At 37.4% G+C, this 21,077-nt stretch overlaps 1 protein-coding gene across 1 annotated transcript in view; it reads right to left on the bottom strand.

The window, feature by feature from the left end:
* The window catches only part of tex264a (testis expressed 264, ER-phagy receptor a), a 67,424-nt gene that overhangs the window by 36,989 nt on the left and 9,358 nt on the right, over positions 1 to 21,077 (bottom strand). The window contains exon 2 of the mRNA XM_055027410.1: positions 17,969 to 18,190. Coding sequence (XP_054883385.1) covers positions 17,969 to 18,190 — 222 coding nt within the window. The remainder of the gene's footprint in view (positions 1 to 17,968; positions 18,191 to 21,077) is intronic.

The raw sequence follows: 21,077 nt of genomic DNA, 5'->3' as shown, positions 1-21,077 counted from the left end.
TGTATCATGATTATTTCATATCAGTTGATATTGATAATTATTGATTAGGTTTTTTGTTTGCTTGGTTTAAATACCAAACTGGTGATGACATGTTGTTGCCAGATAACAGGCGACACCTTCAGCAGTCTAGTGGAGTTCAAGTCAGGGCTGTTGCATTTTATTTCATAATTTCAACAGTAAAATGTTGTATAGATAATTTTTCTGTCATTGCATTTGCAATTAGGATGCTTCTTGTATTTAATGAACACAGTCAGCCTCAGGAAGTCAATAAAATCTTTTGGCCTTATTGGCACATTATCCCGATCTGCAATAGCTGCCGTAATGCAGATTGCATTAGCTACTGAGTGATCAAATTAGGTGCCAGCACGCTCACCCGCCTCCACAATCACTGGCACTTTCCAATACAGACAACTGCACGCTGACAATCAATTTGCTGCTATAATCTAGTTGAGGAGCTCACACGCAACACGGAGGCCTGTTTTATTCCATGTGTACTTGGTGACATGGAAAACATGATTTCTGCTGCTCAACAATGACACATGCACACACACATACCCACAGGCACACGCACGCCCACACAAGCTGACATAAATTCATGCAAGCGTATGTCATAAACCCTTCCTCCAACCTTCTTATCCACATGTCCTCATGGACATGCATGGTTCACTGGGTCCACAAATAAACATATCCGAGTCCTGTCTTTCCCAAGAGCTCTCTGCCTTCTTGTTAAGAGATGCTAAATGTGGAGCAGAGATGCTGTCGACACGGTTTCTTCATCAACATCCTTCATCTCGTCAGCGTGCCTTTAGCAGCATCACAAACAGGTGAGATGCAGAAGAAGCTTCATGGAAGGACAGGCTGCAAACATGCTGCTGTCCTGCTTAAAGTGGCTTGACTGTATTTTTATGTCTTGCACAAATCTTAATGATAGTTTAAAAAAAAAACACATTAAATGTACGTAAAAATGGCTTGAAGATTAATCAATTTATATCATGTAAATGATTCAAAAGAGGATAACATTAACTGTTTTTATTTTTAAAATATTTTTCACTAAATTCAAGAAAAAAGGAATCAGATCAAAATAAACACATTTTATACAGTCAAATACTGTTTCTGAGTTCAAGTAGAATGACACAGTTCATGTTAGATTACAAGTAAATAAACATAAGAGAAAAATGCAAATGAGCTATTCCCCTGTGAATTATAGTCCAAACAAAAAATGTGTGATTGTTCCGCATTTTGCTTTAAAAATATCGGATTTTCTCATTAGGTTAAACATAGGCGTGAGAAAAATCCACACAGAGGAAATAGAAAACTTTAAATGATGAATGAAAACAATAAAGTTTTTTTTAAGTATTTGACATATTAGAACAAAATATTAATGGTTTCTGTCTATGATCATTAATCAAAGCAAGTATTCAACTACATGGACCAGCCCCACAGGGAGAAAGGGGGAGAAAAAAAATCAATATTTGCAGCAACGAAGCATTTCTCCGTGCTCTATAATATAAACCACTGATGTCTCATTTTCTTTAATGAGGATGACTTGCTGTGCATGTTTAACACTGAAATTGTTTTCTTTGCCATTGTTATTCAGAATGTGATATTCTGCAGTGGTGTTGGGGTGCAAATATTCTGATTTATCAATGCATTATATGCAGTAAGAACAGGAAGAAACAACTTTTTAAGGGGCCGATTAAATTAATGATCAATTAATTTAATCCTGAGGTGTGCTGGCCAAGACATTAGTAAAATATGCAATTTCACGCTTACTTATATCACCAGACGCATTGAATATTTTCTCAAGATCTTGTAATAATAACAAGAGACCTAAAGCAGTCTTTAAAATAATCCACATGCTCGCGACAGGGCTAGTCTCTTGATCCCTGACCCACTGTTACACACAGTTTGGCCCAATAAAACTGCTCATCTCTACGTGTCTCTGGAGGACTTGGACTCATGAAAATTTTACTTGTGCAAGAACTTCGATCCATGAGTGTGTGGGTTCCCTGTGGGTGCAAAGTTGGGTGAAGTGAAAACTTGTCTGTAGGCATGAAAGCAAGTGTAAATGCGCTACTTTTTCCATGTGTTGACTGCAAGATTGTCTAGTGACCTGGATAGTGTGACTCTCACCGACACCAACGTTTCAGTCCAGTTAGTTCACTCACAGAAACAAACACCTTCATTTTTGTAGCACAGCTATGTTTGATGCATAACAATGTTATTTATATTTTGTTGTCCATATTATTACAGTAGTTGAAACTCGAGTGATGCCAACTTGTGTATTTGTACCAGTTCATTAGCTGCTACAAGCTAATTTTCACGTGTAAAGCGAGTGTTGAATTCAAATCAACACTCATGTCATGTGCTCCACACCTCACACTGACGTGCATGTAACAAGATGATGCATGAGCCACGAAGTCAATGTACAAGACAAAATATACATATATATATATTGTTTTGTACATATATATATATATATATATATATATATATATATATATATAGAGAGAGAGAGAGAGAGAGAGAGAGAGAGAGAGAGGGCGTATAGAGTGCCTTAGAAAAGTATTTACATCCCTTGAATATCTTCAGATTTTGTCAGAAACACAAATTTGAAAGTGTGTTGGAGAATTTATGTAATAGACCAACACAAAAGATAAAAGGTTGTGACTGGCATATAAATATATATGCAAAACAAGCCAATAATTGATTTGTAGATAAAAGTGTAGCAATGGAAAACTCTGCAGGTGTAAACAGTTGGCATTTAACTAAACAACACAAAGTGCAATTATGGGTAAGATGTTTAGCTCTCTTTATAAACCTTGTGGCCCCATCATAAGCTGAATCTAATAACTGAAGGGAACGTGTGGAGGCTTTCATATAAAACACGTTCCACAGTCTGAAAGGTGACAGCAGCAAGGTGATAATCAGCATTAATCAAAGAAGCAGACAAGAGGCCCGTGGTAACTCAGGTATATAGTTACACAGCTCAGAGGAAAGAATAGTACAACTATTAGGGACGTGCTCTACAACTCTGGCATTAAGGGAGGAGTGGCATAAGAAAGAAAAGTTGCAAGATCCCCAGCTTAAAGTTCCCCATGTCAGATTTTAAATTACTCTCTACCTTTATAGTTGCATGGTGGTGGGAATACTTTTATGTTGTTGAGACAATAGATTGAGCTAAAAACAGAGCAGTCCTGGAATAAAACCTCTGACAGGTTGCAAAAGAGTAAAGACACAGGTAGTTGCTCCACCTTTTAGGAGGATTCAGACCCCCACCATTCAGCAAGTGCTTCAATTAAATAATTCAGATTATGCATACTTATGCTACCAGTCAAAATCTGCACCCAGATCTCGGTGAAGATTTGTGGCAAGCCTTGAAAATGTATGTACACCGGTGCTCTCCATCCAATCACACTGAGTTTAAATGGTTTTGTAAAAAAAATAAATAAATAATCTCTAGATGAGCAAAGCTGCTCTGTGTCTACCACAGAAGATTTGAGACTGCAAGTAAAGATGGTTGTGCAAAATTGCGACTCCGAGGGACCAGATATGGATTAATGCTACACTTTTCATGCTTATTTCTGGTAAGAATTGAAAAATTAATACCATAAATTATTGTCTTTTCACTTTCATTTGTGTTTGTAATTTGACAAAAGGTGGAAAAGGTTTTTTTAAGGGAATGTTCATGCAAATTCTACCACAATCAAACCAGTATATCCATTATGAAGACATTGCAATAAAGACCTGATTAACAACGTTGTCTGAAGAATCTTAGACTGTCTACAAACCACTGTGCGCTATGCATTTATGTTACCATGTATGTTATAAATTTTCCCTTATTTTTTTCTCAAAAACTGTTAGATCAGGTGACTTTATCTTTCCCACTTTCCCTTTAAGATACATTTTAAAGAAAAATTTTCTTTTCTGTGAAGGTTAGATGGCACGTTCAAAAGCATCTGCACTGTGAAGCCACAAGGGACAAACGAAGGACGTACACAGGAACAAAAGGAATCCAACAATTGCCTTCACATGGGATAAGGCTGCATCTGCTGCAGACAGGAGCCCTCCATCTTTGAAGCTTTGTATTTCCCCTTTAAGGACAGAGCTGCAGGTGGGCACCAAAGTAGCATTTGGAGGGATGAAAGAGGATGGAGGCTCGAGTTTTATCAGAGAAGATTTAGTGTTGTATCTGTAAAACGTCTACAATTTGTCCTCATTTCATTCGACATCCAATTCAGCTTCAATATAGATTTGCTTTCAATTAGTTCTTAATGGATGGATAGAACTATATAACTGCTTGTCTTAATAATGGTCAATAATGGCCACATTCTCTGCAGCAAACAGTATCTGCAATAAAGGAATTGGTTCTAGCTTTGGTTATGTTCAAGTATTCACTAAACATTTGATTTTTTCACAAATATAGAAAGTAGGATTTATAAAGGTGTGGGACGCCTTCCATTTATGAGGAAGCATACATGGTCTAGTCAAGTGGGATTTTTGCACCAAAAGGTTTACATGCTTTTGCTTTCAAAAAGAAGTAATGTTTTTATCGCTACTCAATATTTACCAAAATTTAATACATGCTTCAACCACCAACCAACCAACCATTAAAGGCTGCATGGTTGGTATCGACAGTGCACATGGCGTTTTAATATTTATTATTGATCAGGGTCTGACTATCACAATTTTCAACACCTCTATGTTAGATTAATGCCGGTTACTTCACCTCAAAGCTTCCTGGCAATCAATATGTTCAGACCTGTTATAGTCCGAGTCTTTTCCATTACAGATTAATGATCCACCTCACGCTCTCTGCTTGTTGCAGTATCTCCTCCAAGCATAATGGTTCAGTTGTGCAAAGCAAGATTTAAGAGGTAAATACTGGCACAATAATGAATAAGTAACTGAGCCACAAGCCTTAAAATTTACTGAGCGATAATTTGCATAAATATCTACGTGGGAAGGCTAAAAGCAAAGGTTTCCTTACTGGCATTAAATTATTACTGAATTTATTTAATTAATCCTGGCAATCTTTTTAAAAAAAAAAAAAAGTCTGAGTCTCATTAAATCTGATCAAAGAATATTTTTTGGCAGCTTAATGTTCACAAAAATAGTTATCAGAATACATATAGAAAAAAATATCAAGAACGGGTTTTATACTAGGTTGGAAAATAAGAAGTAATGTTTTTATCGCTACTCAATATTTACCAAAATTTAATACATGCTTCAACCACGTTATGCAAAAGAAAAGGTCTCAGGATTATCAAAGCTTGTTAAGGTGGAATGAAGTCAGCAGTTTGGTACCAACTCAGATTTTAGGTCTGTCCTCTAAAGAATCTTAAGCTTGCGACTGACATTTAGGGTTGAAGATCATATGTCCGAATTGCCTCTGGCTATATTTCAGCTTTAAATAACAAAGAGACATTTTACATAAAGGGTATTTTTATGTTTATATTTATTCATATTTTACATATACAACACAACAAGAAGACAAGATCAGTGACAAACAAGTTGAATGTGCAGAGCCCTCACCATAGCGTTGGCAGAATATTTCCACACAAACTGCACGCTCCATCTCCCAACATCATGTTATTCTCAGCTCTTACTTTCAGGATGGAAATGGCCAAAGGCCAGAGTTTGTTTGTGTGGCTACTTTACATAAGTCCGGCATCTTAGTAGGCATCCACTGAAATACAGATTCACAAACTCTGAGACACAGAGAATTGCATTATTGTAATGGTTCTTAGGAAAAAAAAAAAGGTCAAGATAAAAAAAAAAATTAAAAAAGCTATTTTAAAAATCCAATCTATTCAAGGGTCTCCAGGATTCCTAAAAATCCACATAAGCAGAGGATTGACTACTGTACAGATAAGCATCCTTTCAAGAAATCTGGAACAAATTCATCCTTTACGCTCCCTGCAGTGGTATCTGAAATGGACCTTTTTAATGTAATAACTTCTGAGGCAGAATAAGTGACGGACAGTGGGGGCGGTAATCATTTGATCCCCGGGACATGATTCTTCTGACCTCGAGATCAGGGCTCCATGTTGGACAAAAATTACCGGATGACCGTCAATATAACGAACCAGACACGTGGAGGTGACCTGGAAATAATCTAAAATGCCATAAATAAAATATTTTTCTAAATAACAAAGCACAATGAGTGTTGTTCTGTAAACATGAAACTGCGCACATGTGTGAATCCCAATAACTCCGAAAACAATTCGGGTTGAAGACATATTTTAATTTGAGCAATTTGCTTCTTCTGAATGGAAGACAATTTCTAAATATTTGCAAAGTGAGAGGAGCAGAAAGCAGCATTTTCAGCACCGACAGACTGATGTTGTGAAAGTAGCAGAGCCACGCTCATTTTCTATTATTTTTATGGTCTTGCAAAAGACACTGTAACAGTTTTATAGTACCTATACATTGCACGCATCTGGATCCACACATGCTGCTGATGATGCAGAAAATTAAAAAAGAAATCTTACTACGATAGAGCAGTCCAAAAAATTATATGAATAGGAACAATGAAATTCACGTTGAATTAGTTCTGGGCCTGTGACGACAGCAGTCGTAGTCATTAGGTGTCAGCCCGTGTTGAGGTGTTATGGGGAGGAGGTGTGTGTCTGTAGAGCTGCTGTGTGAAGTTTACATCATCTTTGGAAGTTAAAGGCTGCATGGTTGGTATCGACAGTGCACATGGCGTTTTAATATTTATTATTGATCAGGGTCTGACTATCACAATTTTCAACACCTCTATGTTAGATTAATGCCGGTTACTTCACCTCAAAGCTTCCTGGCAATCAATATGTTCAGACCTGTTATAGTCCGAGTCTTTTCCATTACAGATTAATGATCCACCTCACGCTCTCTGCTTGTTGCAGTATCTCCTCCAAGCATAATGGTTCAGTTGTGCAAAGCAAGATTTAAGAGGTAAATACTGGCACAATAATGAATAAGTAACTGAGCCACAAACCTTAAAATTTACTGAGCGATAATTTGCATAAATATCTACGTGGGAAGGCTAAAAGCAAAGGTTTCCTTACTGGCATTAAATTATTACTGAATTTATTTAATTAATCCTGGCAATCTTTTTAAAAAAAAAAAAAGTCTGAGTCTCATTAAATCTGATCAAAGAATATTTTTTGGCAGCTTAATGTTCACAAAAATAGTTATCAGAATACATATAGAAAAAAATATCAAGAACGGGTTTTATACTAGGTTGGAAAATAAGATTACATGGTAATTACACACAATATTAAATTGCTCTAATTTATCACTTTTAGCTCTTAACCACAGTTTGTCTCATATCCTGGATTTACAAACGCTAGTAGCTCAGTGGAAGTCTTTATGTTAATGTACATCCTCAAGGGAATAAATATAATTAATACATATGTACTTATCGTATCCCTGATAGTCTTTAAAATAGATTGACAAAAAAAACTGTCTAGAATGTAAATTTCATGATAATTTTATCTTTGTAGTAGAATATGAATAAATTGCTGTTTTGAAGGAAATGCTCTCTGACATACATGTCATGACATTGACACTGCTCCTTCTAAAAAATACACAAACAAAAAACTGCAGAAATAACAGTTTATGCTACAGATTGGAGAAGGGCCAAAATATCTGACCAGTGCCTCAATGTGAGGAATAAAATCACCTACACATAATGCACTCCACACACGCCTTGCAGATATTAATATTGCAGTTCTTGTTATTGGATGACATTGAGGCAAAAATTATTCCATTCGTGTTTCAAATCATGCACTTTTGCTAGAAATTTACAATTTGATGATAATACCATATGATATGGTTTCAGGGAGACACTAGATCAGGAGAGCCCAAGTCCAGTCCTTGATGGACAAGTTTTCCTATCTTTTCCAAAATCCTGTTCTGTTTTGCTTAGTGTTGTTCAGAGCTTGGTGCATTATTTTTGATTGAAGATATTGGGTGATATGAATTACAACATGTAATTTCCTTTTGAAATAAATTATGTTTGTGACCTACAGTACATTGAACTGAATAATTGTTAGTTTTCTGCTTTAAAGGTAAAAACATTGACATTTTTGTTCCAAAGCATGCATCATTTCTCAGGCAAATTCTGTGAAAACACCTGGTTATCACACTGCGAGATTTTCATACCAACAGTTTAAGAGCAAAATTATAGTGGGCATTTACCAATGTTTAATCTAGTTCCATACTTGAAGTCACAGTTTGGACCCACCTGCCCTCCAAACTTTCAGCTCCCACTTTAAAGCTGAGTTTACAGGATTGTGGAACTCGTGTAAGGAAGATGATACACAGATAAGCCTAATCCATACAACTCACTCTTAAAAAGTCAGCTACATCAAACAGACAGATTTCGACTGAGCCAAAAAGTTTATACAGAGAATTGCTTTTTAAAGGCCATGAACTTTTGCTTAAAGGCCAAAATGTGCTTGCCGACTTAGCAGCTTATAGCAGCTTGAGATAAGCTGAAATCAAGTCAGTAAACCTTACAGAGATATCAAACGAGTAAGTCACTCAACACACATAAATAGGATTTGGGGCGCACATGTATGTGTGTTCCACCTATGAGTAGAGGTTACAATGACTTTATGTACATAGAGATGATTGACGATAAAACTCTTTGTACTGATGTGTTAAACTTTACATTTGTGAAAAAGGTTGACTGAAAGCCATCCCTCTCGGGGTTTAAATGGAGTGGGTTAGAAAAATGTGAGGCCAATTTTCTTCAAACTCAAACAAGGGTTTTTGCTCAGACAAGAGAAGACGGATGAAACCACATGTACAGGTCACAGATGTAACAGTGGACACACTAGCCGAATGTGCTCCAACAGATGGTCTAATTGGCACCATGGTGCGTGACGCCCTGCTGGAGCTGCAGGAGTCTCCCAGAGAAGCAATAATCGATAAGAGCATCTCTAACGCTTCTGCTTGTTATCAACCAAACCTACTGCTTCACTGAACTGTCACGAAGAATATAAGCTGCAGACCAATGAAATGAGGACAACATTGATTAAAGACTTAAAGTTCTTTAATGTTTACAACATGTATCATTATTTAGAATAAGAACAATCATAAATTCAAGGCTTACCAACAACATTTACTACAGAGACTACAATGTTGATGTATCCTGCAGTGACTAACACTGTGTCAAAAATGACTGTGGAAAGGGAGTTTTTTGATTCAGACAGTGGTCCATAAATCCCATGGTACTAGGACAAGGAATGACGTAACGATGTAGGGAAAAAATTCCTAAGCAGCCAAAATAATAAACAAATGACTAAAATCACCTAAATATAAGAGCATTTATTTGTTGTGGATTTAATTCTACAAGATACATATGCAAAGTTGTGCAAAAAGCTACTACATTTAGTCATACTGATGTGTATCAAGCAGAATTTTACCTCATTTTTTTTTTCCAATAACAACAACTTAGCCCGTGAGGTCTGCTATCATAGAAGTACTGCTCATAGTTCTCGTTTCCCCACCACAAAGATTTTCAAGTGAAATCAACCTATTTTTCTTTGTAAGCAATGGAAAACTTCAGGAACCTTCTTTCACCCAGGTGTCTGGCCAATACATTGCAAGGAGAAACTAATCTGGGCTCCAATCACCTGGAGAAAACTGTCAACTCTTTCTCTAAAATATAATTAAATTACTAAACCTTAGGAATGTTGTGATAAAAAAATTGTTGCGGTTTTCAAATCATATCTTTCCACAAACACTGGAATACCTTTATACCAATAACCTGGTCTCCACTTTCAAGGTCCAAAATTTTCACCTCAAACTCTCAACTACAAAGGATTTATTGTGACAATCACACTTAGCCACCAACAGATAAAGAAAATACCTTGAAGTGAAAAACAGGAACAATTTTCTGCTTGTAGGAACGTAGGACTTTTCCACCAACACAGACAGTCTGGCACTGCAAACAAGAAAGTGGACGTAATATGAAATTTTATGAAGAGTCCAGCTCTGGGCCTGAGCCCATCTGAGATAAAAAGAACAGAAAGACATGGAAAAACTGCCATCATCGTCTTAGGAGTCTAAATATAGCATCTACAGTCAAGTGTTCCCTCTGCAGACTGTAAAATGGCAGACCAAGCAGATAACAGGCATATTATGTGCAAACACATGATATAAAGCCTCGCAGGTCAGAGGCCGTCCCCACCTCCGGATGGATGCTCTCTGTTATTTTCAGATTATTTCTGAGAGCCCCCGAGGAGAAAAGTCTGAAGTTAACCAATAAAAATGTAACACAGACAGAGGAAACAACATGGAGGAATGACAGCATTAATAATGACAGAGATTTTTCTCGCATCCACTTGCAACTTGCAATTTTAAAGCGCACGTCCAGGACAGAGCACGGAGAGGTACGTCCCTCCTCCAATCTGAATTTACATCCAGTTATCAGTCACAGAGACATGACGATACTCCCTCGCCAGCTCACACGTCTCATTTATCGACTTTTACTCTGCTTTCTGCACTTTTGATGCCGTCGCAGCTTCAGCCCGTTATTCTGCATCATCCCACGCAGAGAGCGGTGAGAAGAGTCAACACTTTTAAACCAAGGATGAATTAAAGATGTAGAGACAGGCTGGAGAGGATCAAAGGAGGTGTTGTCCTGTCACCACCACTGGTTTAACTTTCCTAATGCATGAAAGAAGAGTCACTGTAGATCCACTGGGTCACCGTCAAGGGTTACATGCGAGGGCAATCAGCGCTGAAATTAGATGTTTTTACTATAAAAAAAAATTGCATTCCTGTGCTCAAAGACAACATGTTCTGTTTGTGGCCAGAAGATTTTCAAGAAGTTATTATAAAACTGTTAAGAACACTGTTTCTCTTTATGCAACAAACTCAGAAACTTTATGCAAAGCACTTCCAGGGCAAATAGTCGATGCCAAATGCTGACAACTTTCTTTTTAATCATTAAGACGTCTACATAGTGTAGTAAGCTGTGCTTATCAACAGACAGTACAGTTGAGCATTTTTCTTACTTGGATTCAGATGGAAAACTGTGCTGTACATGTTGACAATAATTTATTTCCAACTTTCTCTACTTCAGATGTCTGAAATATCTTCTAATCAAAAAAAAAGGGGGTGGGGGGAGGAATATTTCCAAAAGCAGAGCGCATTTACATACAGAATTATGCTATGCTATCCAAGTCAGAAGGATAGAACTCAGCAATAACTACAATCCCCAATAGGAATAATTTTAAATGTACTATTAGTAAAACCTTTGGTAAAAATATTTAAAAAAAGAAAAGAGAGGAAGGAAGGAAGAAAGAAAGAAAAAAAAGAAAAACCTCAAAATAAATTCATCTTGTATTGACTCAAACTAATAGATTGACAATGAAAACCTACTTTTAATTTGAGTACATTTATTGAGCGGGGGGAAAATCCCGTAATAATAGCTCTGGTGCCACAATTATCAACAACTCCATAACTGATAATCACTTCTGAATCCTTGTTTATTCGTGCATTGCTTTTCTGAGTTGATTTTAATGAGTGTGTAAGAACATTTATCTGATGACCTATTACTTTCAGGTTTCCTGTGGTGCAAGTATCACATGACATGAGGAAGTATTTACTTTAGCCACTGGACAGCAGGCCAGAGAAGGACTAATTTTTATAGATGTGGGTGACAAGGGAAGATCTGCAGACGCCCCCTTAAAAAACTCCTCCAAAGCACTTTCTTAGAAAGCTCCAGTAAAGAGTAAAGCTCCAGTAAAGAGTGCCCTCACAACAATCAGACCTGTTATTGGGGAGAAAAACCAGTAAAAAGGATTTTTTTTCTTTTTTGTCCGATCATCACAAATATGGCTAAGAGGTTTTCTCTCTCAAAAGAGACCATGGAGACGACCAATCTCAGCTATGACAGAGAGAAAGTTCCAGAGTCTGGGGTCTGATTTTGTTTTCACCTTTGTTTGGGGTGCCATCAGCAGACCGATTAGAACCTCAGGGACCTACCAAGGACATATGGGTGCAGAAACTGTCTGCTACAACTGGTGTGTGTTTTTGAAGAGCTCTTCAAGTCAGTAGATGAATCATAAATTGTCCTCTAAAATAAATTGGAAGCCAATGAAGTAAGTTTGGAGTCGTGGAGAATTTTGTCAGGAGTGTCGCAGGAGCATTTTGAACAATTTGCAACAGTTTCAGAGCGGATTTGCTAAAATATTTATTTTAGTAGATTATAGTAATCTAATTGTGATGAAAGAAAAGGATTAATACTTTTTTTTTGACCACCACCTTCTCTAAGATCTTAGAAGTAAGTGGAAGCTTGGGTCTACAATTGCAGCGAAGAGAAAGATATAAATTACCTTCATAAATAAGTGAATGACAACATTTCTGAAACAAGTAACTAATGAAAACATTGATAATGATAAGCACTGTGGAACCAAAGGTCTAGAAGACATTTCCTAACAAACATGGAGGTCAAATGTATGTAGCCCAACATTCAGAAATTGCTTCTTGTTTTCTAGTTTTCTCTGAAAAACAGGCAGATTCAGATATTCATTTCTTACAATCTTCAACAAAAGAGCATTGAAGGGCAAACAAATAAAAATTCCCCCATGCTTTTGAGAAATTTATTAACAATGCTGCAGGAAAGATGGGCTGCCGAGACAAAACAGACACATTTCTATTCACCCAATGAGCTACTCAGAACACAGCAAAAGCCACCTCAGTTCTTGTTTACATGGTCGATGCACCTGGAATCAGCACGACTCCTTTGGCCAATCCCTAATCACACCACTGCATGACATAATAATTGGTGTTGACAACTAAAAACAAATTTTCTGTTATTTTTTCAAATAAAATAATATAAAAAGCTCTGCAGGAGGTGTTTCTACAGAGCTGAAACAATTCCTCGAGTGATTCGAGTACCTCGATTATTAAAATTCCTCGAGAAAAATGTATCTGCCTCAAACCTTCCTTACATTGTACTTTATTATTTAACGCACCATTTTCCTGCCGGATTAGTACTTGCTCTGCGCAGTGCTCTCATTTCCGCCTGAGTTGTTAACAAAAGCTAAGTGTTAGCAGCACAACGTCCAGTTTTCAAGTTCGGCTTGGGAGGATTTTGTTGATTGATGATAATGTCTGGGTCTTTGTCGTTTGTTGGGGGACCAGTAATCATCCTTAAAATAAGTCATCCCTTTGAAACCAAAAATGCATTTCCCTTATATATGGTGACATAGTATCTGTAATCTCACTGAACATCAATGGGGAAAATAAATTGTTTTCTTGACAAAAAAAAAAAAACCTAACTACTAAAACTAACCTTTAACTAGAATTAGTTAAATGGATGACTTGGCATTTAATCTGATAATAATGAAAGAAAATGACTGAAGTGGTGAAATTCATCTGCACCCATTAAAAACAATCTTAATGTTTAACGTTGGAAAAAAATATATTTCTAACCATCAGCCACCACCGTGTCTGAGCAAAATGAAGAAAACTTCTGACTGCAGCTGCAATCTGCTGCAATATCAGTAATTCAACTTCTCTTCAATCCATCACATGTTAAACATTGGTTTGAAGAAATTTTCTTGTACCAAACAACATGTTATTGAGGCAAAACTAACTGCAGACAGCCTCAGAGTTTCAGTGGAATGGCAGACGCTGAGACGTCTTACAGCTGCAACGTTAGTGGGGTTAAAAGTCTCATGACTAAATAATAGACCTTGAGAAAAGTGAGGCTTGCACAACCAAATTGATAATATAAAGGGAGATAATTCCAGTGACTCACGGGTGAGGAACTTGCTCTGTTCATGGTTGTGCAACTAGACAAACAATGCCAATCTAAATGCGTTTAAGTATTTTAAATTACAAATTTTGTTACAAGCAATCATTTACCACTGTGAGAGAACAGATGGACTATGGACATGACAGATCACTTTTCAATGTCTGGGTAGGGTGGCTGGGTTGGTTAGGTCCCCAACTCTCAGACAACTCTTTTCCTGACTTCATTCTCTTCACAATTCTAACTGGAACACCATCACATTTTGGGCAACTTTCTGCTTCGACTGTGAGTCAGAACACAGCAGAAAAGGAGAAGTTATAATGATGATAATACATGCCCTTTAAAGTTTCCGCTGCAAATAACGAGGAAACCTTCTGAAGGAAAATATGTCATTTCTGCATAAACAGATGCCAAGACGTAAATGCTGGCTCTGTACCTTTTTGAAAATGATTTATGTTTCGCAGCACTGAAAGAAATCTTTGCAGCATATAACTTCAAAGGGTCTTAAAACTTAAATTTAGGGTGATTATTTTACAAAATACAATATGATGTGCTAGGCAAAGCCGATGTAAAAACTCCAGTGTGGCCTACAATAATCACACCAAGATGCCATAAATACCATTTAAAAATATACAGAAATATTTTAATTGTAGAACCCTGTGAGGAAAATGAAATTAGGATAAGACACAGAATGAAAGGAAATGAAAGAAAAGGGGCCTCCATGATGCCTTGAGCTCGATTCAGATAAGTGGATTACTATCTGAATCAACCTCTCATCTTGTTTCTGCTCAGGGGGACGATTCCAGTTTTGTCTTAGCCAGCTCCTGAAATAACACCACAGCAATTGTAAGCACGGATACTTTGGATGATCAAATGTGCTTTCTTGAGGATCAAACATGGCTTCCCCGGAACATTTTATCAGCTTTGACACTTCATCTGCCTCAGTTTTTATGTTTTCTTCTGTCACCACCACATGTTCATGTTGCTTCAATCATGACCTCAAAACATAAGCAAACAATTTGTCAGGACTAAAGACTACAGGTTTAGTCTTTAAGCAGTTTGGTAAAGACAAAAACACAAAAATATAAAATTTTCTAGTTGAAAATGTACTAAAACTAAAAATAAACCAAGAATAAAGAAACTTAGTGATTAGTCACACCTTTCTAAGAATCTTGAAAAATATATCTTATGCACAACTGACAGATTTCATTATTTACAATAAAACATTTACTATACTTCGCTAACAGCAGTAGGGACAATAAGAATAAGTAACAATAAAAATAGAAATAAGGTGTGCAGTATTAAATTTAATTTTACGCTAGAGACCACATAACATTTCCAGTCCTGATCTTCAAAGTTAAGCTTTCAACCAGTAAACAAAAATATCTGATATGAAGCACTAACAGGAATATAAAAGCAGTAAACTTGACTGCACCCATCTCATAAAACTGTTACCCCCTTTTTAAAGCTTGTCACACTACAAATCTATTCAAGTAATCAAATGTAGTGCATGTGATCATATTCCAGCTGAACTAAACCAAGGCACTCCCACACTCTCCACTATTTATTGACCTTCTTCTATAGCTGGTCTGCATAACAAACTTGTCACTCCTCAGTTCTGCCTTAATGTTAATGTGTTATTAGTCCATTGACAGTACAGTTGTCAAACCCATTCAAACCATCGGGGCAGGTCAAATGAAGAACCAGGTGCTTCCTTAGCATAGCAGAACAGAGCAGAAAAAAGGTGAAAATGTGTTTTTTTCTAAGATGTCATTATAGTACAGAGGTGTATGCTAGAAAAGATCCAAGATGATAGTCATTATGTACCACCACTACAGCCGATAAAGAAACACTGCAGAAATTTGACACTAAGGGAAGCTCCATGTCATTCGACTTTGACCTGGTCCTCTAAAGCTGTCTGTTTTCCACAGAGCCTTAAAGATGTGGATAAACAGACAGAGCCAAACAAAAACAGGAGAGTTTGCTCAGGATCTAAAGATCTGCAAATATGCATAGTTATAAAGCCATCAGTCAGCGCCCCAATCAATGGTACGACGGGGGCTTTTAATGTTAAACCAGCAAAACATCAAATATCAGAGCCCTTCACAAAGGGCGCGTCATTGGAGAACAAAGATTGGTGTAAATAATAGGAATCTCTGAAAAAGGCAATGATCTTCTGACCATTTTATTAAGGTAAATATATACATAAATAGTCACAGTGCAAAATTATTAAGTTCCAGTGTCCTTCAACATTTCTAAACCAAAAATCAATTTTACCCTCAGTTCACCGTAAATAAATTTTGAAGAAAAAAATATTTTTATCAATATCTACTACAGGAACCACAATTTTACTTTTATTGTTATGCTTCAAAATAAAATAAAAAACCTTTGCAAGAAAAAGATGGACACATTTTTTGATAACTGTGGAAAATGGTGAAACAAAAATGACAGTTTTTACCCAATAAGAAAAATAGATTTTAGATGAACATTACTTTTGGAGTCCTTCTGTTTTAGAAATGTGGTGCAATTATTTCATAAAACAATGAATATAACTGCTATTTCTTATTATATCAATATTTAATTCTGTTGGTCCTTTATAAGTTTTTTGTCTATGTTATTAAAAGCCACAACAGAAAGTCCAAAGTGCCATAAATGTCAAACCTGCACGAGAGCAAATCAACTAGTTTTAACACAGCTAATGGCTAATGGTTAGCCAGTCACAGTACTCTAACACTGAGAAATCTTTTTTTTCTTTTGTCACTCTGTTACAATTGTTTTTGTGTGTTAATTCATGTTTTCAACAGATTTGTGGTTTAAAGCTGCTTTAAATAGTTTGTCATTAATATGAAACTATGAATTAGTCACAGTTTTATGGGAAACTGACGCTTATTTTGAAATGCTACTTAAACAAAAATTACCAATGTAACAGAAATATTAAAAAGGGAATAAAATGAACAACGATTTATACTAGCTAAAAAACAAAGGTTGAAGTAAATCGAAGTAGGAAATTACTTAAAAACATACACTTTTAGAACAAGTGCCAAACTCAGGAGAGCCTTGTAAAGCTAATTTGGTGGGATAAAAATGACAGTTCTGAGCTCGAGATCAAAATGCTACTTTAAGTTGTTGCTCTGTTTCTTCCACAAAACTAGAAAACACAGCTAATGGTTAGCTGTGTTTTATGGTTCCCCGGAACTTTATGGTTCCGGGAAACCATAAAGTTTATGAAGCCAAATATGAATTACATAATAGAAATGACTAGAAATCAGAGTGCTGTGAAGTTCTGGTAACTTCAGAGGACACTTGGATGAGCTCAAGATGAAAGACAGGGTCTTTGCAGAAAAAAATGCTGCAGCTATTAAGAACAGCAGCACTTTCACATGGATTAGTTATGCTGGTAGAGGTGGCTACATCTGATCCACAATGTCACTGGCTACATCCTTGGACTATTCTCAGCAACACACAACAGATGAAGGACTTGTTTCAGTAGCTATTAACAGCCCTTTGTGGCTTTGTGTGGGCAATTCAAAGAACTGTACAAGGCTGCTGAAATATTAGAGCCTTAGTAAACTAGAAAGTAAAAGCACTCAGGCACACGTCTTTCTGCCAGTAAAATGGACTGCAAGGAGGTAGTTGGTCAGACTCAGGAAAAAAAAATTCACACATTATGATAAATATAGGATTTAAGATATTTGTCTAAATGGTACTTTAACCTCCAGTTAACAGATGGACATGTTGGGAACATTCACAGACACATGAACGTATACAAATGAGGAGCAATATACATCGACAGCATGCCCCTTAAATGAATCCATGTGTGAAATGTCATAAATAAATGTCAATAGCTTTTTCAAGTCTGTCCCGAGGACATGCAGCCCAGCGCATGGGCCAGAGGACTCAGTTGTACCCTGACTCTCCTCCACTTCATCCATTCTTAATCTGCTTTAAAGAGCTAATTTGCTCAAGTGATGAATTAAACACCTTAGAGGTGAAGGACTAAAAATAGATAAACGGTGGAAAAGAGAAGTAATATTGTATCCAACCACACCTTTTTAAAACATTTTGTTTTTGTGAAAAAGGATCATGAGTAGCAAAACTCATCACTTGCGTACTTCCACCTATATTTCAATGCTAAAAGTAGATTTCTACATTGCAATAAATGGAATAAATATAAATTATTCTGCGCCACATTCGGTGTGACCTTACCTCAATGTAGGAATCGAGTTCCCGATAAACCCTGTGAGCAGCCAGCACGTGGGACAGGCTGGTAGTACAAGGGAAGGTGGTGGTCACAGCATGGCTCACTTCTGGCAGAGAAAACACCTTGAAGCCAAACTTCTCGTAAAGCTTCAGCAGCTCCTCATCCGGTTTCTCTTCACCCTCGCACAGGACACTGCCCACTATGTAGCGACATTTCTCTGGAAGAATCTGAAGATACAAAAGGAGGGAAGTGTGTATTATTTTATTATCCAATATCTTTCCGTTGAAAGTGTACTTTTTCTCCAAAATTACTGCTATTATTGTCCATTCTGAGGTTTAAACTTAAATCCCGAGATAATTTAAGTTTTCTTAAACACAGAAAAGTTCCCTTTTTCTGTGGCAGGTTCCAGACTTTGGAACACTGTCTTTAGATATTAGATCTGCACAGATACTGGAAATTTTTAATAATTCTTGAAGACTCAAGCTTGGTATCTGGGTAATGGGAAACTTTAGTGCTTGGAGGCCAGTGGACTGAAGATTTAAACCGTTTTTACCTCCAACATCTGATTTAAGTCATTGAACTAACTCCTTAGTCTGTCACCAAGGTATGCAAGAGCCTAAAACTTATGCAGCCATATGTGTTTATATAGTAAGACTCTAATTGGTCAAAGTTTTCAGTCACCCTCACTTGTTCTCAAAAGCACACAAAGGCTGCTGTTTTTGTAATGCCAGCTGCACGACAGACATCATATGAACAATGAACATCAATGATTAACACTAAAATGTTAATCATTTTGTAGTTGTTAAAAAATATCAATATGATGCTCTGTTTTCCTTTGCATTGTTATAGCTGCACCAAGCTTCTTGGACTTGCAAGTTACCTTTGTACCATCACAAGTGTCACTAGGCAGACGTCTGCCAGCTTTGGTGAACATCTTCCACCAGATGGCCAGTAGTCAGGTCACATATGTAGTGGCTCAATTTGCGTCATTGCCGGAAATTGTTTTTGAAGAAAGAAACTTCCTCATAATCTTCTGTCTCAACATAATGTAGCTATTTTAATTTATAGAAGACAGTTACTTTAGATTTTGTTTTACAGCAGGACGTAAAAAGTATAACTCATTGGCCCAGTCTCAACAGCCAATATACATAAATTATTACTATCCCCACCATCTCAACACTTTAGCTGGACCAACAAAACTTTTTTTTTAAATACTGGATCAGGACAGCACTCCTGAGACCAGCAGAGCTTGTTTGTCTCTCTTGGTGCTACTTAAAGAGAGTAAACACAAGCTGGCAGTGAGGCTTGATCTCACTCACTTAAAGGTAACTCTGCCAACTTCATGTCTGTTAACGTGCCCACGTGTCTGCATGCAGATGTGACGGAGGCAGAACAGTCGCCGAGCTCCTTGTCAGTCAGAAACGGATCTGACAGAGAATTTCCCACTCGCGTCGACTCGCAGACAGTTTCTGTCTAACAGCCACAGATGGAGAGTGGGAGCTGTTGTTACAAGAGCACTTTTTGTCGCTGAGCTTCATGTTCCAGCCCGCTACTTTCTAGATTCTGTGACATCATGTTAAATGTCTGAGTTTGTTCGTTTCCAAAATGTAAAAAAATAAATAAATAAAATCAAGAGGTACATTATTAGTTTTTTAATGTGATAAACATGATTAGGGCATAAAGTTTAGGGTTACATAAAGTAACACGGTATCTCTAAATAAACAACTCTTATCAGACATTGGCATGGAGTGCAGCAAAAGTCCACCCAGTTAGCCAAGCTCTTATTGGCATGCAGAACATTAATGCCTGGCACTGTAAGTATAATAGCCCACCAAATATTGAATCAGTTGGGATTGCAGCATTACACACTTTGATGCTATGATTCAATATACTATACAGCTCTAATTTTATTTCATTTCAACCTGTAGGTCAAGCAAGAAAGCTTGAGTTTCCGTTGCCCGGGAATGGGTTAAGACCTGCCTGCTGCGGGTTTCTGCTAAGTGACCAGAGCGGTCTGCGGAAAGATGGCACAAAGTGGGCACAGATGGGAGCCAGCCACACTCATCTTCATGTCGCGCTCCCCCCCTCCCCTTATCCTCCCCCCACCCCCCTGTCATCCCTGCATAATTATCACGTCTAACCTCACAACACTCTCTCCCCCTTGCATCTCATTTTTCACATTCTAGGATATTTTTTTGCCTCCACTCGGTTGCTGCAACACTGCGCGGTTTTTAATCGTCCTGTTTTGCTCTGACAGCAGCTCTAAAGTCGTAACTCAAACCTATTTGAACAATCCCATCAGAGCCCTTTAAAAATTAAAAATCAGTGTTACATGCCTGACAGCAGTGACTGACAACATCTGTTTAATGTGAGAAAATCTGCCATCACCCGACACTGTGCTCCACTGTGAGTCAGAGAACAAAGATCACCTGCCATCGACGGGGAAGGAGGTATATCTGTTTACAAAGAGGCCATGAGTCACTACAAACAGAAGCAACCATGCAGCTGTGTTAGCATTGCCAGGATAAATTATCACCACAATGCAACAAAATACAGATCTAAAGCGGCTTGCAGAGGTACTCATTCCGCATGTACATTTTTTTATGTTACAGTAACCTTCAGTGTATTTTTTTAGGATGTCACATCACAAACTAACAAGACATAGAACAAAATTGTAAGGTTGAAAGAAAGAAATTTATGGTTTCATATTTGAAAAAAAATCTGAAAAGCATCCATGACCTTAATTCAGTATGTTGTAGAACTACATTTTGCTGGAGAACTACTGTTAGTTTTCCCCATTCGTTTTCACAAAATAGCTTAAGCTCAGTCGGATCAGATGGCGAGTCTCTGTGAACGTCAATGTTCCAGTTCTGCGTCTGTTTGATTCAGGTCTGGAGTTTCATTGAAACCATTCTTTTGTAGCTCTAGCTTTATGTTTAGGGTCACTGACACTGCTCAGCTCAAATCATTTAGTTTTCTTCCAGGCGCGCAATATATGTAGCTCCATTCATATTCCCATCAACTCTGACCGGCTCACTCCTCCTGAGATACGATGGGCCTTTAGATCTGCTTCTCTGATTAACGCTCTCCTTGCCCGGCTGGTCAGATTGTGTG

The sequence above is a fragment of the Poeciliopsis prolifica genome, unplaced genomic scaffold (genome assembly GCF_027474105.1).
Source record: "Poeciliopsis prolifica strain line A6 unplaced genomic scaffold, Auburn_PproV2 SCAFFOLD003, whole genome shotgun sequence".
In the NCBI taxonomy this organism is placed as follows: Eukaryota; Metazoa; Chordata; class Actinopteri; order Cyprinodontiformes; family Poeciliidae; genus Poeciliopsis; species Poeciliopsis prolifica.
The sequence above is the reverse complement of the archived record's forward strand: the minus strand, read 5'-3'. Positions and strand labels throughout refer to the sequence as shown.